At 32.5% G+C, this 18,102-nt stretch overlaps 1 protein-coding gene across 1 annotated transcript; it reads right to left on the reverse strand.

Annotated features, from left to right (window-relative positions):
• Nucleotides 1-1,549: 1,549 nt before the first annotated feature.
• LOC132726399 (cysteine protease atg4da-like) lies at nt 1,550-14,895 on the reverse strand. The gene is made up of 9 exons (XM_060711714.1): nt 14,037-14,895; nt 13,195-13,278; nt 10,645-10,857; nt 7,180-7,363; nt 6,449-6,525; nt 5,263-5,535; nt 4,437-4,513; nt 2,506-2,625; nt 1,550-1,765 (listed from the first exon to the last, which is right to left on the reverse strand). The coding sequence occupies exons 1-9, from the start codon at nt 14,755-14,757 to the stop codon at nt 1,574-1,576; spliced, it is 1,941 nt and encodes a 646-aa protein (XP_060567697.1). The 5' UTR covers nt 14,758-14,895; the 3' UTR covers nt 1,550-1,573.
• Nucleotides 14,896-18,102: the final 3,207 nt, after the last annotated feature.

Below are 18,102 nucleotides of genomic sequence, written 5' to 3' on the forward strand. Positions count from 1 at the left end.
TGAGTGGGCATTTCGACTTGTTCAAAGACGGGGAATGTGGGCATTTTGACTTGTCCAAAAGGGGGAATGTTGGCATTTTGACTTGTTCAAAGACGGGGAATGTGGGCATTTTGACTTGTCCAAAAGGGGGAATGTTGGCATTTTGACTTGTTCAAAGACGGGGAATGTGGGCATTTTGACTTGTCCAAAAGGGAGAATGTGGGCATTTTGACTTGTTCAAAGACGGGGAATGTGGGCATTTTGACTTGTCCAAAAGGGGGAATGTTGGCATTTCAACTTTTCCAAAAGGGGAATGTGGGTATTTTCACTTGTCCATAAGGGTTGGCATTGCAACTTGTCCAAAAGGGAGAATGTGGGCATTCCGACTTGTCCGTTAGGGGGAATGTGGGCATTTCAAATTTCAAAAAGGCGTAATGTGGGCATTTCTACTAGTCCAAAAGGGAGAATGTGGGCATTTTGACTTGTTCAAAGACGGGGAATATGGGCATTTTGACTTGTCCAAAAGGGGGAATGTTGGCATTTCAACTTTTCCAAAAGGGAAATGTGGGTATTTTCACTTGTCCATAAGGGGGAATGTTGGCATTGCAACTTGTCTAAAAGGGAGAATGTGGGCATTCTAACTTGTCCAATAGGGGGAATGTGGAAATTTCAAATTTCAAAAAGGCGTAATGTGGGCATTTCTACTTGTCCAAAAGGGAGAATGTGGGCATTTCGACTTGTTCAAAGACGGGAAATGTTGGCAATTGAACTTGTCCAAAAGGGGGAATGTGGCCATTTCAATTTGTCCAAAAGGGGGAATGTGGCCATTTCAACTTGTCCAAATGGGGTAATGTGGATAGACAATTTTTAAAAAAAACACCAGTTTATTCAAAGTCAAATTATTGTATAATAACAATCACTATTTCAAGAAATATACATTTTAAAACAATTACTCAAGTGAAAGTCAAATTTTTTTACACAAAGTCTATGATAAAAGAAAAATTTACAACATAAATAAATATTTAAATCTCCCTCTATCTTCATTGTATATTTGTAGAGAAAGGTAATACTTGCTACCATCAAGTGCATTTAGTTTAAAACACATATTGTATCCCAGTTGTTGGTTGCCATAGAAATAATTATTTTGTTTACCTTTATTTTAAAGGAATCTTTTATTGAGAGAATGTCTTCAGTACGAATGTATATTCTGGTAAAATTTGAAAGAGATATTTATTGAAGAAATTATGGACATGTGGCAAATGGACGGACGACTAGAGATCCAAAAACTTTGGTTCATACATGTTGTATATTGGGTATCTAGGCCAACATTCATATCCTCATATTAAACTACCTGATAAAATAACGGTATACAGTGATTCAACACTACAAGTGTTAGGGCATCAACAAAGTTGGTGCTGATTAAAATACTGGGTCAAATCTAGGACACCCAACACTAAACAATGTATTATTTCTTAACTAGATATAATTATGCAAATAAATATACATGTACATACAATTGAACACATGTGAACAATATCACTTTTTGTTATATATCTGCCTGGAAATAATCTTTGAAGATGATTTCATACCAGAGTTATAAAACAACAAATTCCTCCGAGTCTATTGTTGATGACCTAATTTTTCCACTTTCATCTATTGTAGCATGTTTAACACGCACATACTTTTCCTCACTGAGGCTCAAGTCCTGTATATTCATATCACTTCCCTTTCCTTCATTAAATACAAACATTGGATATAATCCGCTGCCTCTACTTGGTGTTACCATCTGCAAATGTAAATAAAACATTATTTATTATTATTATTATTACATCTCGCACCAACACAGTAGAGAAAATATGGCATTTTCCAGCTTTCTCACATAAAAGACTCCAAAGTTCCTAGCAAAACTAGAAACCATAGTGGTGAGGGGCAAGTGGTTTGAAGCCAATGACCTTGGCTTCAGATCCCCCAAAAATATAAAATAAGTAAAAGTAATGTGCACCATATAGACTAAGTTAATGATCACTAACTATACAGCTGTCACTGCTAGGCATTAAGCCACTATAATAATTAGTTTGTTAATACAGACTTCACTCTCCTTATGGCAGCCATTATTATAGAATCATGGAGTAATACCAGGAACTCTGTTACCTGTTTATACCTGGATGAAGTAGACCAATTTCAAGTACAAATGTATAATTTCTTCTTTGTTAACTTTGATAAATTTCTTGTTTAGAGAAATTAGCAGTGTCCTTCAGGACCTCTTCAATATTTTATTTCCTAGTCTATCTCATGTGACTAAAATTGTTCTTTTTTAAAGACACATTCATGTCATTATAAATTTACATTGAAGGATCTACTATAACAATATAATACTAGTTTTCTATCTTTAGTTCTATCTCACAAAGTGATCACATTTAAAACCAAATCATTCACTTTCAAACTACTTTTGACAATTTTTTTGCAATTTCTTGCTTTAGCGCAGTTTTTTGACATTTTTCTACAATGTATGATATTTCTTCATACCTCTTCTGTATGCTCCACAAAACTCTGAAAATCTTGTTTGGTCCTGCAGTAAAAACCCACACATGCACTGGGATCCATTTTGCCCAACGATACTTTCCTTGGTGAAAAGCAATGGAATGACTGTTGATAAAACAGAAACAATTAGCTCAAAGTTGTTGTTTTTTTAATTTATGAAAACAAAACATAATAACTGGGAATTACAGGACATCAACAATTGTTTTCTAAGAACTGTATTTCCTAGTTTGCAGTGCAGTCTATATGCATGAGTGAATTTCCTTAATTTACCTGAAGTTGAGAAAAATACTTTTAAGTTTAATATTATTTTATTGCATATATAAATATACATCAACATATCTACACAATATACAAAAGTGTTTGCTAAATCCCTTTGAAGAATACTGAAGAATTGGGACTCACACTAGCAATCACTGAAAGTGTTTACCAACCAGACCTCATGCCAACTTCTTACATATTTTCTCCTTTCATTTTAATACATATTTAGCATACATATTAAATTCAGTACCGTGTATATTAATACCATAACTGTAGGCAACAATACATGCATCCTAAAGGTTCTAAATGAGGTTTGATAATAATTTAACATGCTCAAGAGAATTTCATATTTTTTCACACCATTGGAATACAAAGGCTACCAAGCTTGATATAGAAACTTCATTTATCACATAAACCGCGGCGCAGGAGTGTAATAAAGCCATTTAATAAAAACGATATTACACTAGTGTAATAACACTTTGACGTGACATCATTTGCGCCATAAAGAAACATTGCGTTAAAGCGCGCTAATCTTAGCGTTACACTACAGGCGCGTCATTGAAAAACTACTCATTTTAACAGTTTACTGTTACTATTTTATATATGTGATAAATATAATATTATATTCGTGTAGATTCAATTCTAAATTTATTCAACGCATTGAATAAAACAACATTATGCTCGCCAGAGGCTCGCACAATATGATTTTATTCAACTCGTTAAATAAATTTAGTATTAAACTACACTCATTCAATATCCTCTATATATATACCTTTTTAGCCATCTATACAGTTCATACATATTTAAATGTATTCTTCTACTTTACTCATTCAGCAAGACATAATGTTAAAAAGGCACCCCACACCCCCTGAACCTTCACCATTGTCATTGTGTTGTATTTGTGTTTCAATGCAAAATATTGTAAAGGAAAAGCATAAAAAAAGTATTTTAGCACCATTGACCTTGACCTAAATAAATTAAATCTACATCCAATGTTAGCGAACCATCCAAGGTATCCAAACATCGAGGAAATAAGACAATAAATGATGTTGCTAGGAGAAACTAAGGACCACAATGGAAACAAGAGTTTGTTTTAAATCTTTTTACTCATTTTTATGTAAAGTAATGTTAATGGCTATTTATAAATGTATACATCTCAAGTCCTTTTCATGTCTGTTTCGTGTATGTTGTATGATGTGCCTTGTCCTTACATTGTAAACTGAAATAAATCTGTTTATATAACTATAGGAAAAATCAAGAGAATTACTTAACAACAAAGTGATGACTATATGCTACCCAAATATTTTGTTTTGTTTGTTTGTTTGTTTGTTTCATTTTACGCCTTTTCCCAACAGTATTTCAGTCATATAGGCGGGTAGTTTCCTAACCATCGTTCCTGGAGAGTTACACCAGTACTAGACTACCATCCTCCGCGCTTAACTACCAAAGCATCTCCCGGGGATCGAACCCACGCCAGAGAAGTAACTAGATTAGAAGTCATCGATTCTAACCCCTCGACCACGGAGGCGGTCCCAAATATTTTCTGGTAACATAAATTTTTATACCAGAGACCACTTGTTATATGGTACTATTGCCATGTGGTAGCAAATTAATTTAGCAATTGATAACAACAAGAAAGAAAGCAATATAAAAATTACCTCAATCTTGAAGTCCCTCTGCAATGTATCTACATGATCTTGACAAAAATGTGGATCCAGGTAAATCAGTTTATCCTCTGAAAGAAGTACATAACATAATCTAAAGTAAATTTGTCAAGTATAATTTAAAAAATCAAGAATACTTCAAGAAAACAAAATCAAGTCTGGACTAATATCTTAAAAAATACCATAACTGACAACCAACATAGTGAAAAACAACTGCTATCTGGCCAAGCTATTTATGGTTTTATTTATGTAAACATAAATGCATGCATTACCATTGCCAGCCAACACATTAGTTCTAGCAGTAAAAACAATATACTATCTTCGCCTTTTAGTCATGAAAAACAAAGTGATATATTTGCAGGCAAATTTGATTTCATTCATGCAATACAAATAATACCTCTATCAGCCAACATTTGGTACTAGAGGTCTTTTACAAAAGTCAGTATTTGGTTTTTGCAGGATAAAGTGGACAAAAGCACTTCCTTTGTCACCCAAGTTTAGGTTCAAGTTCTCTTAAACAAAATACCACCTTTGCCAACTTTGAATAAAGTGGTTAAAGTAAATGCTCACCTTGCCAGACAATCTATATGATACTAGAGGGTTTAAAAAAAAACAAAAAAAATAAATAAATAAACTTAGCTTGTGTCTCAACTTTAGTTTTAGAGATTCAGATAAATGCTTACTTTGGTTATAGAAGTGTAAAAAGTAAAAATTCTAATCTTGAAAGTTGATATGTGTCTCTGATGATATAAAAATAAATAATAATCTTGCTGGCACATTTTTGTTTTCACTGAGCTAGAAACAATGTACATGTACTAACCTTGCCAGCCAATGAAATACAATGAATGTTTTGGCTTCCCGCCAATGATTCCTATACATGACTCTACTGCCATCAGATTTTTTAAGCACGGTGAGTAAATGGGATTAAATTCTTCACCACCAAGTCGTACTGGTATCAGAATGATCACAGATCTTTTCCATTCACTATTATTAGTATGACTAGAACAAGCATTGCCTATTATATTGCTGTCATCACTGCTGGTCAAATTCCTCGGTCTTGAACAGCACATCTCAATAATATCTTGTTTATACACTGTATAAAATAATACATCATGATTTATACACTGTATAAAATAATACATCATGATTTATACACTGTATAATATAATACATCATGATTTATACACTGTATAATATAATACACCACTGTATAATATAATACACCATGATTTATTCACTGTATAATATAATACATCATGATTTATTCACTGTATAATATAATACATCATGATTTATTCACTGTATAATACATCATGATTTATACAGTGTATAATATAATACATCATGATTAATTCAATGTATAATATAATACATCATGATTTATACACTGTATAATATAATACATCATGATTAATTCAATGTATAATATAATACATCATGATTTATTCACTGTATAATATAATACATCATGATTTATACACTGTATAATATAATACATCATGATTTATTCACTGTATAAAATAATAAATCATGATTTATAAAATATGGCTAAATTAATGTGGCAAAAAGAAATACAAATCAGTATAAAATTTAAATTTTAATAGAGAATCATGGTTTCAGCAGTTCTGGGCTATTAAAAACAAAAAGGCCATAATTTTATCATTTTGTTAGGTCAAAGTTGCAAAGAGAGCAGCTCATATGGTATTTTTTCACTGGCAGAAGATGGTAGACTAGACACCTTTTCAGTATAATTTTAAGTGTGCCCCTCAGGTAAAACCACTGACCTTTAATATACCTGAATAGATTACTCACATGAAAGACTACAAAGTCCCTTGCAGTATTAAAACTCACAGTAGATGAAATGCTGTGCATGTACCTCAAAGTCAAAGACATACACAACTTCAGCCTTTAAGTCTCTCAATGCAAGAAAATGAGGATTCAGGATAGCCTATAAGTATCAACAATATTAACATTTTTGAAAAACATTAAGTTTAAATGAAACATACCAGTGCAATCTTGGGCAACGTATATACACAGATCTTTCAGAACTGGCTGTGAAAATGAAGCCTTGACCACAGCATCTCTGAAAGAAATAAACATGGATGTTCATATCAGAGGAAAAAAATGCATTGTGCATTTGACAAAAATTGTAAAGCCTTTACAAATGTATTAGTTTAAACAAAAGAATTCAAGTTGGATTATGTCGGAAGCTATGGGCTTATAGGTCTCAGATTCATTCCTGGTTCCAACTAGGACTAAGCAATGAGTGTACGAGTAGTTTCTTGCTTATGGAAACAATGGCTTGCTTAACATGCCTAGGGATACCTAGATTACTAGTCTGACATGTTAACCACTCGGCCATATCATTACTCTTACATTAGTTAGAAAGATTTTTGAAAGAATATATGGCCTAGTGGACAATATAATCTAAACTACTTGGTAAATATAAGGATTATATTGCAAAAAACCTTTTATACCCAGCTTTATAACCACAATATATACCAAACCTATAAGTAACCTATCAAAAATCTTTATCAATTAGTTATAATACAGCACAATACCTATAATAGGGGAAAATTGAAAAGCATTTCATTTATTTACAGCAGTCATATAATCTTTCAATTGTTTTATAATTGGTTGTGTAATAGCCTAAAATGTAATTAATCACATAGCCCCAACATCAAACCATGACCTTACACATTTGTGTTGGTTAAGAGAAATATACAAATGTACAAACCTGATGATATAAGAAACAGATGATGGCCCATACCACTCTCCTGCTTGTTTCCCATACACCTTTCCATACTCTACCAAATGATGCAAAGAAAATGGACACTGGTCACTTAGTGAGTCACCAAACCATTTAATAATTTGACGATAAAATGTTTCTTGCTCTTTGGTTTGATTATGCACCCTCCAGTCTGTAATCAACAAAAAACAAGATTGCATTTTAGAAAATGCTATGCCACCGCATTAATACAACACTAAATAGAAGTGTAGGAACAAATACTGTTGAAGAACGGGTCTTTTATTAACCTCGTATATTATTGTCTGGATGATTATATTACTATAAACTGCTAGCATTCCCTTGCAGAAAGATAAGCAGACGACAGCCTAATTTCATGACTACATCAAAGGACAACACAGAAAGACACTTTTGTCAAAATCTAGGTCAGCTGATATCAAAGTTCTCTTTACATCTTAATCTGTGCACATGGTTCAAATTTCATAGCTGTACATCAAAGGACAAGAAAGTAGGTCACATAATCAAAATCTAGGTCACTTGATATAAAAGTTCAATTTTACAACTAAAACTTTGCACATGGTCAAAATTTCATTGCTGTTCATCAAAGGACAAGAAAGTAGGTCACTGTCCCCTTGGGCAAGGCAAAATTTTGAGCTAAGGGTTTAATTCAAAACAATCTTGATACAGTTCCACCAAACAACATTTCAAGTCAAATATCTAAGCTGTAGCTTTCTCCCATTCAGAAAAACATTTGTTTTATTTTCTGTTTTAATAATGTGTACTTAATGAAAATCACTGCGCCCAGGCAGGGCCAATTTTGACACCAGGGGAAATATTTGAAAACTTTGGTAGAGGACCTACAGTTGATATTATATAGCAAACATCAAAGCTCTATGCCTTGTACCTTTAGACAAAAATAGTTTTTATTTATTTATTTTTTTTACTATATGTACATAATGAAAATCAATGAACCCGGGGTGGACCCAATTTTGACCCCAGGGATATAATTTGAAGAATGTTAGTAGAGGTTCACTTCCCAAAGTCTCATGCCATAAATTTAACCTCTAGCCTTTGTCAATTCAGAGAAGAAGATTTTTTTCAAGTTTTTACTTTATACATATAAGGAAAACTATCGCCTCTAGGGCAGGGCAATTTTTTCACTAGGGGCATAATTAAAACAACATTAGTAGAGGACCCATAGATGATATTATATACCAAATATCAAAGCTCTAAGCCTTGTACCTTCAGACAAGAAGATTTTTTGATTTTTCACTATATGTACATAGTGAAAATCAATGACCCCTGGGGGTGGGGCCAATTTTGACACCAGGACTATAATTTGTACAATCTTGCTAGAGGTTCACTATACAATGTTTCATGCAAAATATCTGAACTCTCGCCTTTGTAAATTTAGAGAAGATGATTTTTTAAGTTTTTACTATACACATATAAGGAAATCCTATGGCCCCCGGGGCGGGGCTAATTTTGACACTAGAGGCAAAATTTGAACAACTTTGGTAGAGTACCTATATATGATATCATTTAATAAATATTAAAGCTCTAAGCCTTGTACCTTCAGACAAGAAGATTTTTATTCTTTTTTACTATATGTATATATTGGAAATCATTGACCCTCCTGGCAGGGGTAATTTTGACCCCAGGGCTATAATTTGAACAATCTTGCTAGAGGTTCACTACATAATGTTTCACGCAAAATATCTAACCTCTAGCATTTGTCAATTGCTAGAAGAAATGTTTTTAAAGTTTTTACTGTAAGTTTTTTACAATATACATATAAAGAAAACCAATGACCCCAGGGGCGGGGCCGATTTTGACCCCAAGGCTATAATTTGAACAATCTTGCTAGAGGTTCACTACACAATGCCTTATGTAAAATATCTAAGCTCTAGGCCTTTTGGGTCTTCACAAGAAGGTATTTTAAGTTTTTACTATATGTGCATATAGTGAAATTCAAGACCCCCCGGGCGGAGCCGATTTTGACCCCAGGGCTATAATTTGAACAATCTTGGTAAGGGTCTACAAGAAAATGCCTTATGCAAAATATCTAAGCTCTGGGCCTTTTGGGTCTTTACAAGAAGGTATTTTCAGTTTTTACTATATGTACATATAGTGAAAATCAATGACCCCCGGGGCGGGGCCGATTTTGACCCCAGGGCTATAATTTGAACAATCTTGGTAGAGGTCTACCAGACAATGCCTTATGCAAAATATCTAAGCTCTAGGCCTTCTGGGTCTTTATAAGAAGATTTTTTAAATTTATTCTTATAATTCCTTTTGGTTGCCATGGCAACCAGATTTCTGCATGGAATGAAATTCTTTGAACAACTTTGGAAGCCCTTCACCCAAGGATCAATCCTGCCAAGTTTGGTTGAAATTGGACTAGTGGTTTTTCACAAGAAGATTTTTTAAGTTCACTATATAATCTATATAACACACACACACACAAACAAACACACACACACACACACACACACAGGTGAATCGCTATATGCCACCGCATCGCAGATGCTGCGGTGGCATAAAAAAAACAAGTATACTGTGTTCCTCTTAGTTCACCATACTTAACACTTTAAAACAAGACGTAAAACAATGAACTTACGGTACAAAAAAATTGTTATTACCTGTAACATTTTGGTATTTTATCATTTTTATGTTGTATGATACAAGAAAACAACATCATAATCAATCAAAAATCAGATAGAATGGTCAAGACATAGATCATAGGACTGCCATTTTAAAACGATATGTACACTAAAATTTCAATACTCAAGTTTTTTTTTCATATTTCAGTTTTAATTAGTAAATGTTACATCGCTCAATTTTAAATATTAAAACTATCTTTACTTTGAAACTCAAAATTTATTTTTTCAACAAACAAGAACATTTAGAAAATGATGACTGTTTCAGACATATGTGCACATTTTATTGACTATTGTGGCTTTTTAAACTACAGATTTCAAATATTTTGCACAAAAACTTTGTTGTTTAGGTGTATGTCTACAATATGTCTCTTTAGACCAATTTTAACACTAGTCATGACATGGAAATATGCCATTACCGTGAAATAAGTGATGATGCAAAATTAGTGATGTTGAGTATACTAGTATCTAGTATAGAAATGAAATAACAATCCTAAATTTATTCCCACTGATACATTGTATTTAATCTTATGGGACAATTATTTTTGGTCACTTTTCTACTGATAAGGTCATATGGGTATTTTCTCCAATACTGGTGGAAGAAGACCATTATGTACCCCTCTGTGCATGATTTCAGGTTCAAGCTTCCATTGAGTAGAACCACATACATTTTACAATCACATCTCAAACTGTAATTAAATACGCACAGAGGGGCACATCAAGTCTTTGACAATAGAGAATATACATGTAACTTAGATATACATGTAAGTAAGCAATATCACAATATATAAAATACCTCTGCCGAGAAAATGGCAAATCAACGCTTGAGCTAACATCATCTGACTGCTCCGTAACATACATCCCCAGCCACAATCTGTTGTAAACTTTGTTTGGTGTAACATCTGAAATCCTCGCCGATAAGTAAACCAAAGACGACTCTGAAAGTCTTGCTTGAACAGTTCCATGCTTGGTGGACAGTGACTTACTTCTCCCGGCTCTGGTTCATCATCTAAACAATGCAAGATATTTACATGTACCAATAAATGCCAGAAACTTCAAACATTCCTGCTCAGTTTTAACAATAGTCAGCCTATTGGTACATTTGTATAGGCGATTTTGCTTTAAGGTAGGACACCCCTGATGGGCTTTATAAGAAACTGTAAAATTGACAATATTGGACAGTTATATGCCTTAAAGGACACATCTACCCTGTATGAACACTTTTAACAAAATTAACTGTATGTTTTACGAGTTATGGACATTTCTCTGAACTAATTTGGGCTCTTTTTCAGAAATGAGAAACTATAAATAATCTACTATATCGTCATTATGAAAAACTGATCATTGTTAAAATAAAATACTAGCATTCAGGTAACAAATCACACAAGCAAAATAATCGTTTCTACACAAAATGTTTTAATATGTATAAAAATGTTACCCTTCCCTGTCCACTTTAAACACATATTAGTTAATTTCCCTAATTCAAAATATCCCTAAACTTTACCACAATGAGGGGCTGTTTTCAAAGATTGCTTAAATTTTCTTAAAAGTATATTGGTTGATCTTGCAAAATATAAAATACTTTTACTATGTAGTTTTAAGAAAAAACAAGAACTGTCGGAGGACAGTAACGCTCGACTATTCGAAAAGTTGTCACAAGGGTGTTTCATCCAGTATAATAATGCTTACCTATATGAATACATAAAATTGTCAAAGATACAAAGGCTTGTAATTAAGATGTTTATCGAGTAAATAACTGCTTTATTATTATGAATGCATAAAATTGTCCCAAAAAAGGCACAAACCCTTCAGTAGTTATGGAGATACAAGCTTACAAGCAAAACCTTTACAAAGAATTTCTAAGGCGAAAAAGGGGCATAATTATGCAAAAAGCAAACAGAGTTATGGGACTTGTAACAATCATGATAGATAATCACAGAGAACAAGTGTGTGAAGTTTCAATCCATTCCCTTCAGTAGTTCTGAAGATACCAGCTTACACGCAAAAACTTAACCAAGAATTTCTAAGTCGGAAAAGGGGCATAATTATGCAAAAAAGCAATCAGAGTTATGGGACTTGTGCTAATCAAGTTAGATAATCACAGAGAACAAGTGTGTGAAGTTTCAATCTATTCCCATCAGTAGTTATGGAGATACCAGCTTACAGAAAAAAACTTAACCACAGGGATGCTGACGCCGACAAATGGGTTGACTGCATTAGCTTGATTATTCTGTGAATAGTCAATCTAAAAATGGAAAAAAAAATGCCCCTTCTGGGGTTTGAATCCACACCCTTCAGTTTCAATGCAATTGAAGCATACTTGAATACTCTTCGAAGCGGAGGTGATGCATAAGGGGTATACTACCTTAAGAAAAAGTTTGATGCCATTAACGACACATGACTGACACAGAGTGATCCCAGAAGCTCACCCTTGAGCACTTTAGTACATGTACATGCATAGAATAGGGCTGTCTCTGAATATATGCGATATCATCGATATTCATAATCCGATACAATATCGATACACACTCACATATCAATACAAGCTAATAAAAAAAATTATTTTTGTTAGTGAATATATCTCTCTATTTTGGCTTATAAGAGAAGTCAATTTTTTCTACTTTTCTTGGCTAACTTGAACTTTAAACACCGTTTTCAAATGTCAGTGACAAGAATAACAGAGAAAAAAACTTTCTGTTAGTTTGTAGTATTTGTAATGTGTATTACAAGCATGCATAACGCCATCCAGGGCCAAAACACCATTTTTGGGGAAGGGGCCTCAGCCTTTTTCTTGGGGAAAATATGCATGATTTTGGCATACTTTTGGAAAAGGGGTCTCAAATTCAACACAAACTTTTAACAAGTTCTTCAAAATAGAAAAGCAAAAAGCACTGGGAAATACTAATAAGGCAGTAAAAGACCTTAATTCAACACCATCATTTAACTTTGTTCTAAATTATATGGGAAATTTCAAAAGACTGGGGAATTTTGAGGACTAAACTGGGGAAAAAAAAAGGCTAGTTTAGTCTGGGAAGCAGCCTATATTCGGCCTCTACAAAGAAGGGTTTTTTGGCCCTGCCATCATCCCAATTTATAACACATATTATTATTAAAATGTTTTTCATTGTATCTACTGTCAAAGTCTATATATCGTCAATATTTGTCTCTCAATATATCGATACAACATTTTTCATCAATGACAGCCCTAGCATAGAACAACACAACTTACTGAAAATGATGACTTTCAAATTTGTATTGGTCTAAAGCCTCATTTCATATAAATATTTATATATTTATTTTATTTCTTGAAAATGGTGTACAAAAAATTTAATATTTTAAAAGTTACCCTCAGGTCGTTTATGATAGCAGCATCCAAGCAAAAATATTGGGCTGTCTTTTCCAAAGTTTGTCTTGGTTTTTAGTGTCCAACCTAAAATAATGATTGTTTATAAATAATATGCAATACAAAATAATTGTTATATAACCTAAAATAATACTGATTAAAACAAGAGCGATCAGTGATCATGTGTCACCTGCCAATGATGACTTTAAAAACATTATTTTCTGAAATATTTATCCTTTTTTCACAAGTTTAAAGTTTTTTAAATAACATCATGTCAAATGTTAAATTTTTCATTTGTGCTCTTGTATTTAATTTTCGTCACGGTCTTTTTCTTGAACACTTGTTAAACATAATTTACTTATAGCAAACTATACCAAGTTATACTGAGACATGTTTAATTGTAGCGAGAAGAGTTTACATAGCGTGTTTCCAGATCATTCTGTTTGAAAGACCCTGGTGCCATGCATGTTAAAATGAATAGAAATTTAAAAAATTCTAAAATATGTGGATGAATTCCAATCTTAGTTGTTGGAATTTGATTTCAGGATTTCCCATTTTCTGAGTAACTGTGCTATATTTTTCCCTTCAGAAAGCCACAGGTTGATTTGAAAATTGCAAAAAAATCACTTGGATATCATTTGAATTGGACAAAAATTATGTCTTTGTGTAAACTGTTCAACATGGAAAAGAGTTAATAAAAATAAAACCCTTATTTTTAATGTTATGAGAGTGGAAGGTATATAAGGTAAGTCTGATTAATACTAGTATAGTAGACTAGTACTGTGCAGTTACCTGTCCTCAATGATTTTAATACATAAAAAATTTACAAAAGTATATTAACTTACCATATCTAACATTATTCCAAACAGACATAATTTTATTTTTAACTTTTTCGCTTTGTTCAACATCTTTTAATTTTACGTTGTCATTCTGCTTTAAAAGTGCTGAATGCAGGTATGGTATGCTTTTATGTTTCTTTAAATATATGTTATTTGGCGTCAATATTCCATTCAATCTGTCTTGGGATGGAAATATTGGTAAACTTTTGTGTCCACTTGTGCTTACCAAACTGCAGTCACATGGTATATTAGACTCAGACATGATACTATCTGTATCTAGAGATTTTGGACCTAATTTCTGGCAGTCTTCACAATAAATATTTGTATTTTGTGATGATTTTGAAACAGATTTGGTGGCTGCTTCACTCATATAGCCTTCATTGGTTTTAGATCTATTGGTATGATGGCCGAAAACAATTTCCCCATGCTCAGGTTCTGCTGTCTGTGTAAATGGTTCACACTGAAAATCAAGGTAATTAGACGTTTGTGTATCATCGTTTCCTTGTTTATGCGGCATATCAAATTTCGTAAGTTTAGTTCTTGTCAAATCTGACTTTTCTGGTCCTATTGCCGAACAAACACTAGCGACATTTAGTTGTAGTTCATTGCGTACACGTTTTGTATTATTAATACTTCCTGATGGTTCACTTTCTCTTTCAGACATTAGTCGACTTTCTTCATCGGGAAATTTTGCGCTTCTACTTGAGGTTTTAAAGTCATTCGCCATATTTACAACAATATAAAATAAATTTTGTGGTCTTCGTTTTCATCTTATTGTTAATTGTGAGACATTTATGGAAATTTGGTTTTTACTTTCTTTTCTACTCATCCGCCATTTTGTACAAATCATCTCAGTCACATGATCCCACCATGAATGAACACCACTACTGTAACATAATGACATTTCGGTTCAATTCCACTAAAAATGTTCCTCCTATATCTTTTTTTCTGGGTATAATTAGCCCACAAATTACTAAACGAAATATGTTTAGCATTATCGAAATCCATTACTTTGGTTAGAATTAGAGACATTTAAAGTCCCAGATGGTGTTGACAAACATTTTAAAGTCCCAGATGGTGTTGACAAAAATATATTATCTTTTATTTGACACATATTGAATATATATTATCGGACACGAATAGGTTTTCTTTAATCGGTCGTACCATTGTGATGTAATAGGTTTAACAAGTTATTCAATCATTATATTTTGCCCTTTGATTACAATATACATATAGAAGATGGGCACGTAAATCCGAGTAGCGTAATGTTTAGATAGTCCAGTTTATGAAGAGCTGTCGTTATGAAAATGGTTTTTTTCGAGTTCAAATATGCAATTGTGCACATCTTTTAGTATTGTGTTTACTTTCAGAATATATTTTTTACAGTGCGTCAAGTAACTTTTCATTTTCTCTTTATGAACCTGTCATTTACTTAGTATTTAATGTTTGCACAAATTAAAGGTAGACTTATGACGGTTAAGCAAAGTTGAATGTATTTTATTTTAACTGTCATTGAACGGATTGAAAAGTATTATCAATTTTATTCTGTTTAAAACTCTAAATGCCATCCGCCACATTTTTTAAAATTTGGCTGAATTTATATACATAATTTTATATCTTTTATTACATTATTTGATCATTTATCATCCTAATCACGGCTGTGCTGTCTTTTACTTTACCTGTTGATAACACAGAATGTTCTCGAATTTCATCATGTGAATGAAATTCATGAGAACTAAAATCTAATTCGTTGTAAAAAAATCTAAAAAAAAAAAAATGCTCTTTCCAGGATTCGAACCAGGGTCTCTACACGCACAAACCTTCCATTACACTATTACGCTGAACAGATAATACAATGTAAAAGGAAAAGCGAATTCGAGCTGTAAAATGTAGAGTTACACTTATAAATAAATAGATATTTCATCTTAATTTTTTATTATCAATATCTAAGGAAAGTGGAACAAGTAAAATTTCAATTTTCATTTAAAAATGCTAAGAGCCTTCAGTTACAACTGAGTAAATACGATTTATATCTATTCAGAACTGCAGTTTAACATTGAATAGGGAAAGTAATCATGAAAATATATTTTCGTCTCTATCAAAAAGCATTTGAAAGGGTCAATCATAATATTTTATGTGATGAATAAGATCTATTAGGCGTCAAATCTATTTCTTGGTTTAAATCATACTTGTCAGGAAGGTTTCAAAAAGAAAGTATTGGTTATTGGTAAAGCTGTTTCAGACTCAATTCCTATTACATATTATATGCAAATGATTGTACAATACTGTTTTCGCACAAGGATCCAAAACTTATAGCCACAAAATTTGGAAAGGTTTTGGAACGATGCGCTGAATGGCTAGTTGACAATAAATTACCTATTCGCCTTGGCAAGACTGAATGTATGCTGTTTGGTTCTGATCAAAAATTTAAAAAAATACAAACAATTTATATTCCATGTATTGATCAAACAATAAGGTATCAAACAATAAGATCTTCGTATGAAGTTAAATATAAAAACACAAACTTCAAGTAGCTCAAAGTAAGGTGGTACGTTTTATAAAACACTATACCCCGAGGAATTCTGTGACAAATTATGTTCTGTCTGATAGTTGTTAAAGTGTGGTTCAGTTTTAACTGCCCAACTCTATCATTGACATTCAATATCTTAAGATCATTGTACTACAATCAAGACACATTTATCGATATGATATATACATTACAAACACTTGAAACAGCCATCACAACCAATCTAAGTTACCAAAATGAGGTCAAAATATTCGGAAATAGTCTTCACTGCGTTAGTAACGCAGTAGAAATATGCTTAAACATACTGAAAAATGTATCATAAATCGCATAAAACATGTAAATAATTACTAAAATCTTGAATCTTTTTACATTTCCTAAAGTCAAAGTACATTTTTCTCGGGTTTGATCTTATTGAAATATTTTTGCTCATCTGGAGGCACGCAGCTTTAAACGTTTATAATATATTTTCGATTGACCGGTAAAGAATTCCCGTCTTTTGTAGCATTGTTGAAAAAAACATGTTTGTAACATGAGAATCATTTTGTGGCAAAACAAACATAAAATGACTAGATCTCAAATTGGATTCTCTACATACCTTTAACAAAAATTTGATTGTAGAACAATATTGGCAAAATTATTTCATTAATTTTAACTTAATAATGATTTATCATAATGTAATTTATTGTATTTTATTAATATCACAGTAATTGGACATAAGCTTTTAGCTTAATGGGCAATCCTTGAGTAACTTAAAACATACTACTTGATTTAATAATTATTTTTGTTGCATGTTTGCATGTTTTATATGCATGTTGATATATATGATTATATATGTGTTTATGTATATTTCCCTGAATAAATCGATACAAACATCATCGATATCAATCATTATTCGCTACTTCTTGTAAATGAAAAATGCAAACTGTGTGGACACGTGATTCCGGATGTAATTTCGAATCGATTCGGCTCTAGAATCATTGAATTTAATTTAGTTTGATACAATTGTCTCGTGGCTGTTGTATTTGTATGCCTTAAAAATTTCACTTGTAATGTCCATTTAAATATCTAACATTATTTTTTGTACACTAGATAGACAGTATTTCAAATAACACATTTACTTTAGTAAATCGGCTGACTATTAATCAGTCAAGTAAATTGACTGTTTATAAAAATAATTTCAAACATTACATTGGTTAGCAATCAAATTTTGTTAATGCTTATTAACACTAACCTATGCAAAATACAATGTGATGTTAAATAATCCAAAAGGTACGGAATGCCGTTAGGGCCATTGCCTATGAATTTGTTGATCTGAAACGCGATAGTCGATAGTACGATGGTGAAAACGCGAAATCACGAAACTACGATGGTGAAAATGCGAAAGTACGATGATGAAAACGCGAAAGTACGATGATGAAAACGCGACAGTACGATACTACGATGATGAAAACGCGATAAACTATCGTGTTTTCACCATCGTACTGTCGCGTTTTCACCATCGTAATTTCGTGATTTCGAGTTTTCATCATCGTACTGTCGTGTTTT

This window comes from Ruditapes philippinarum, unplaced genomic scaffold (assembly GCF_026571515.1).
Source record: "Ruditapes philippinarum isolate M1 unplaced genomic scaffold, ASM2657151v2 ctg6280_1_1_1_1, whole genome shotgun sequence".
NCBI lineage: Eukaryota > Metazoa > Mollusca > Bivalvia > Venerida > Veneridae > Ruditapes > Ruditapes philippinarum.

Coding starts and splice junctions, on each gene's coding strand:
- LOC132726399 (XM_060711714.1), bottom strand. CDS start 14,757: ATGGCGAATGACTTTAAAACCTCAAGTAGAAGCGCAAAATTTCCCGAT. Junction 13,279..14,036: donor TTGGAATAATGTTAGATATG/GTAAGTTAATAT, acceptor TCATTATTTTAG/GTTGGACACTAAAAACCAAG. Junction 10,858..13,194: donor CTATCATAAACGACCTGAGG/GTAACTTTTAAA, acceptor TGCATTGTTTAG/ATGATGAACCAGAGCCGGGA.